Source organism: Rutidosis leptorrhynchoides, chromosome 4 (assembly GCF_046630445.1).
Source record: "Rutidosis leptorrhynchoides isolate AG116_Rl617_1_P2 chromosome 4, CSIRO_AGI_Rlap_v1, whole genome shotgun sequence".
Taxonomy (NCBI): domain Eukaryota; kingdom Viridiplantae; phylum Streptophyta; class Magnoliopsida; order Asterales; family Asteraceae; genus Rutidosis; species Rutidosis leptorrhynchoides.
This window is the reverse complement of record NC_092336.1, coordinates 428,316,129-428,320,449: the sequence shown is the minus strand read 5'-3', so window position 1 is coordinate 428,320,449 and position 4,321 is coordinate 428,316,129. Positions and strand designations below refer to the sequence as shown.

Below are 4,321 nucleotides of genomic sequence, written 5' to 3'. Positions count from 1 at the left end.
GATGGTCACTGCATATACTATATATGAGTTACAGGTTTCATTGTTAGGTTACACACTCAAAACTAACCCTAGCCGTGATATACCATATTCAATCGTCCCAAAACATACCTAACACGAATAACAATATAGGTGTCGTTCTAATCTCTTGTAGGTTTGATTCTCCGATCCTGAAAGTTAGTGTTTATTCGATTAAAGCTTGTTATAGAGATTTTCGCCTCTAGATCGAGTCTAGGTTTGTTCTAAGATCCTTGTTTTCGTCTACACAATCCATAAGATGTAAGGTGACTAATACTAACTACGAAACATTGCTCAAACCTTTTGCCAAGCACACAAATTCTTGATGCCGTAATTTTGGATTTATGGTACTTTTTTCCAACTTGTGAAACCAAACCAGTGTAACAGTTTAAATATTATACAACACTATATTTATTCTTTCAATTCATTTACAACTTTCGTTCGCTTTGTTCACTTCAACTTTCACTTCAAATGCATTCTAACTGTCACTTCATTTCATAAATCCATTTTGTAACAACAATTTCCTTTCACAATATCGATTCGTAAGATAAGAATGTGATATCTTAAGAAACTCTACACGCTTGAAACATAAAGAAGCTAACTAAATCGCAACTTGATATAAGCTAAGTAAATAGGCTAACTAAAACGCATAAACATCTAAAACTTGCAAATTTTTACAATGAGTTAAGTACAAACAGAAGAAATAGGACCCTGACTAGTTTGGGGGAAAAACATACGGAAAGATGATAACTCGATCGTTATTGACCTAACACAAACATAAAATATATATTTAAATCCAAAATTAGTAATAATTGAAAGTTGAGGGGTAACTTATGTAACTAATGTACGGGGTCTTTGTTTATTCTTGTATATTAAGCTACACTCCAAAAACCGACATCCATATATCTTTACTTCCCTCAAACCTTCATTATCGTAATCATATGTTCCCCCCAAATTGATTTTATCAGCAAAATTATACGGAGTACTTGTTTCAATAATTTGATTCGATCTTTACGATTTGATAATGGCGTTTAAGTCATCGACGATGATGACAGTTACACAGACACCAGAGAAAGATCTCGTGTATACGAATTGCGTATATGTTTCAACGTCAGATATTCGTCAATTTTCGGTACCTGGATCGAATCTAGCTCTTGCGTTAGTTGAAGGTGTTTTCGTTCTCACTGTATCATATCCTTTTTTTAACCTAATACTTATAATTCATGTTCATTACTGTTTTACTTTGAATAGAATTTGAACCTAATGAAGTTTTATTGTATATATCACATAATGTTCAATGTTTAACCTAATCTTATTAGCGATTTGCTCTTTTAATTTATCTTATAATTCCAAATTATAATATTATATTATAATTATAATTATAATATACTATTATAATTATATTATAATTATGCTTTTAAGTTTGGAATTGGAATACACATACAACCTTTGACGGAGTAGTTTGTAAGTTTATGTCAGTAGTGTTAGTGCTGTTAATTTGTTTAAGTGATCTGTTTGTGCATTGAATATTACTGGAGTTATCATGATATCTGTAAAGGAGAATTTATATCGTTTTACTTAACTGAACTAAACACCTCATGATACCATACAAAGTGGACAAATTGGGCTTAATCTCATCCAACGAAGCAATGCAGGAGTTTCTATTGGAGACTCGGTATCTGTTAGCAGGTCTGTGGTTGGTGGTTATATCGTTATTATGGTTTCGTAACTAAGTTATTGTTGGTTAGTTAAGTGTTTATTCTGGCGAATATTTTAGGTTTATTCCACCTGAAGATTTTAAAATTGCATTACTTACCGTTGAGTTGGAATTTGTCAAAAAAGGAAATAAAGATGAGCAGGTATGTCTCGTGCTTCGTTATTGATTTTAACCTGTAAATTAACCTTTTGCTTCGAGATTGCATCTTTTGATTTCGATCTTTGTTATTTGCAGGTTGATGCAGTTCTTTTAGCTCAAGAACTTAGGAAGAGATTTGTTAACCAGGTACGTGTTGTTCATCTTTATATGTGTAGGCAATACACATATATTACTAAATGTGTTTATGTATTCGTTAAATTATGTTCGTTGAAAATGACGTGAAGGCTTGCTACTTCGATATAGGTTTTGACATCGGGACAAAGGGTAGTCTTTGAACATCATGGCAACGCTTATATTTTCACAGTCACCCAAATTGTTGTGGAAGATCAGGAAATAACAGATGTTGAAAGAGGCATGCTCTCTCAAGATTCATACTTTGTGTTTGAAGCCTCTAATTCAAGTGGAATTAAGGTATTACATTCGTACAAACGGGTGGATGAAACGCTCTTGTTTTGTTGATTTTCTTACACATCTTACTATTTGTGTTTGCTTTGTTTCTGTTCTATAAGTATTTTTCTTTATGTACAGATTATTAACCAGCGCGAGGCTGCTGGCAGCAACATTTTCAAGCACAAGGAGTTGAACCTTCAATCACTCAGCATGAGTGGCCCGAGCAATGAATTTTCAGATATTTTTAGAAGAGTTTTTGCCTCTAGGGTTATCTTTCCACACATAGCAAAAAAGTAATGTCATTTTATGGTCTAATGTTGCTTAACCTTACTTTTCAAAATCCAAATTAATTTATTTTTCGGAATGGGGATCTATATTCATCAGGCTGGGTGTAAAGCATGTCAAGGGAATACTGTTATATTGTCCCCCTGGTACTGACAAGACGCCAGTGGCTCGTCAGATCGGAGAGATGTTAAGGGGAAAGGATCTAAAGGTATGTTAGGCATGCATAGCCCTTCGGATCTATTACATAAGATATTCGCATCATATTGCTTTAATTTGTAACATAGAAAATTGAAAATATTAATCTGACTCTTAGTTCTTCTTAGTTCCTTCTGCTGCTATAGTGTCCAACATGATTTTACTTTTAATATGTGGGCTGCTTATAACGATGACTTACCTTGTTTGATTCTATAATCTGGATTAATCAAAACTATTGACTGGACTTTTACTTCCTTCTGCTGAAAATATGTAACATGATTTTACATTACATATGTGGCAGCGTTTAATGATGATTTCTTTGTCTGATTTCACAATCTAGGTTGTAAATGGGCCTGAATTGCTGAGTAGCTCTGTTGGTGAAACTGAGAAGAATGTGAGAGACTTGTTTGCTGATGCCGAACAAGATCAAAGAACACTAGGTTGAACGTCTGACTAGTTAGAATTTAGACATCGAAACAATTTATCTTTTTTTTTTATATGTTTTTCCATCTTTTTTACTATCTTAGGCCCTTCTGTCCATTTTTTTTTCTTCCAGGGGATCAAAGTGAGTTGCATGTGATCATTATTGACGAAATTGATGCAATTTGTAAGGTTGGTTCTTTCTATATTTCACGAATTGACTTCTCATTCTATTTAATGTCCATTTTCAAGTGTTCATTACAGTCTGTTATTTCTGTAAATGCAGGCTAGAGGTTCGACATGGGATGGCACAGGATTGCACGATAGCGTTGTTAATCAGCTTCTTACAAAGGTTGGATCAAGTCTTTGAAGGTTAACTTTATAATAACAATAAAAATTTTAATTGAAGATACTGATTTGGAATATCTGTTTCTTAGATTGATGGAGTCGAACCTCTAAATAATGTGCTGGTAATCGGTATAACAAACAAGAAAGATTTGCTTGATGAAGCTCTTTTGAGGTGATTACATAATCTCTCGTCTTAACGTGTTAAACGTTTCTTTTTCTATGATTGCTGATATATTAGTCTAAAATTTGTGTAGGCCTGGACGTTTGGAAGTCCAAATGGAGATCAGGTCTGAACTTGTGTTCTAGTTACTTTTGAGGGTTGAGAACGTGGTAATCAAGTTACTTTTTAGTTGTTTTGATCTTTCACTTTTGGCATTTACATTCTGTTATCGTGCAATTGTCAAATCATCTTTGTTCGTGGTTGTTACGTATCCTATTAAACGAATTATCTTTGATCATGATTGTTATGTATCCTTTTTACCGGTATATGACATATGCTATGAACTATCTAAAATTGTTATATCCTTTATCGCTAGTTTGTGTTTTACTACAACTTGTTATGCGTTTATTGTGGTTCCTTTAGTTGTAAACTAAATGTGTAAGTTGAAATACATGGGAAAAAAATAGCATGGCAGACAACACACAAGAGGAGGTGAAATAAGAGTAAATTGTAATAGGGATAATAACCTAGATCTATAAACTCGTTTAAGCATTTTAGGGATAATCAATCTATTTGTTGTCTCCCAAAGGCTCACCTAATATCACATGGAGAAATTCACAAAATCAGTTTCA

At 33.4% G+C, this 4,321-nt stretch overlaps 1 protein-coding gene across 1 annotated transcript; it reads left to right on the top strand.

The window, feature by feature from the left end:
• The first annotated feature begins 2,091 nt into the window (after nucleotides 1-2,091).
• LOC139842076 (vesicle-fusing ATPase-like) lies at nucleotides 2,092-4,035 on the top strand. Its single transcript, XM_071832253.1, has 9 exons — nucleotides 2,092-2,134; nucleotides 2,196-2,302; nucleotides 2,420-2,574; nucleotides 2,666-2,774; nucleotides 3,102-3,201; nucleotides 3,318-3,373; nucleotides 3,468-3,533; nucleotides 3,619-3,701; nucleotides 3,784-4,035. The coding sequence occupies exons 1-9, from the start codon at nucleotides 2,092-2,094 to the stop codon at nucleotides 3,833-3,835; spliced, it is 771 nt and encodes a 256-aa protein (XP_071688354.1). The 3' UTR covers nucleotides 3,836-4,035.
• Nucleotides 4,036-4,321: the final 286 nt, after the last annotated feature.

Bases quoted from the DNA above. Each gene is read 5' to 3' on its own strand.
- LOC139842076 (XM_071832253.1), top strand. From the start codon at position 2,092: ATGTTCGTTGAAAATGACGTGAAGGCTTGCTACTTCGATATAG. The intron at 3,534-3,618 runs GTTGGATCAAGT...TCTGTTTCTTAG, and splicing joins TTAATCAGCTTCTTACAAAG to ATTGATGGAGTCGAACCTCT. The intron at 3,702-3,783 runs GTGATTACATAA...AAATTTGTGTAG, and splicing joins CTTGATGAAGCTCTTTTGAG to GCCTGGACGTTTGGAAGTCC.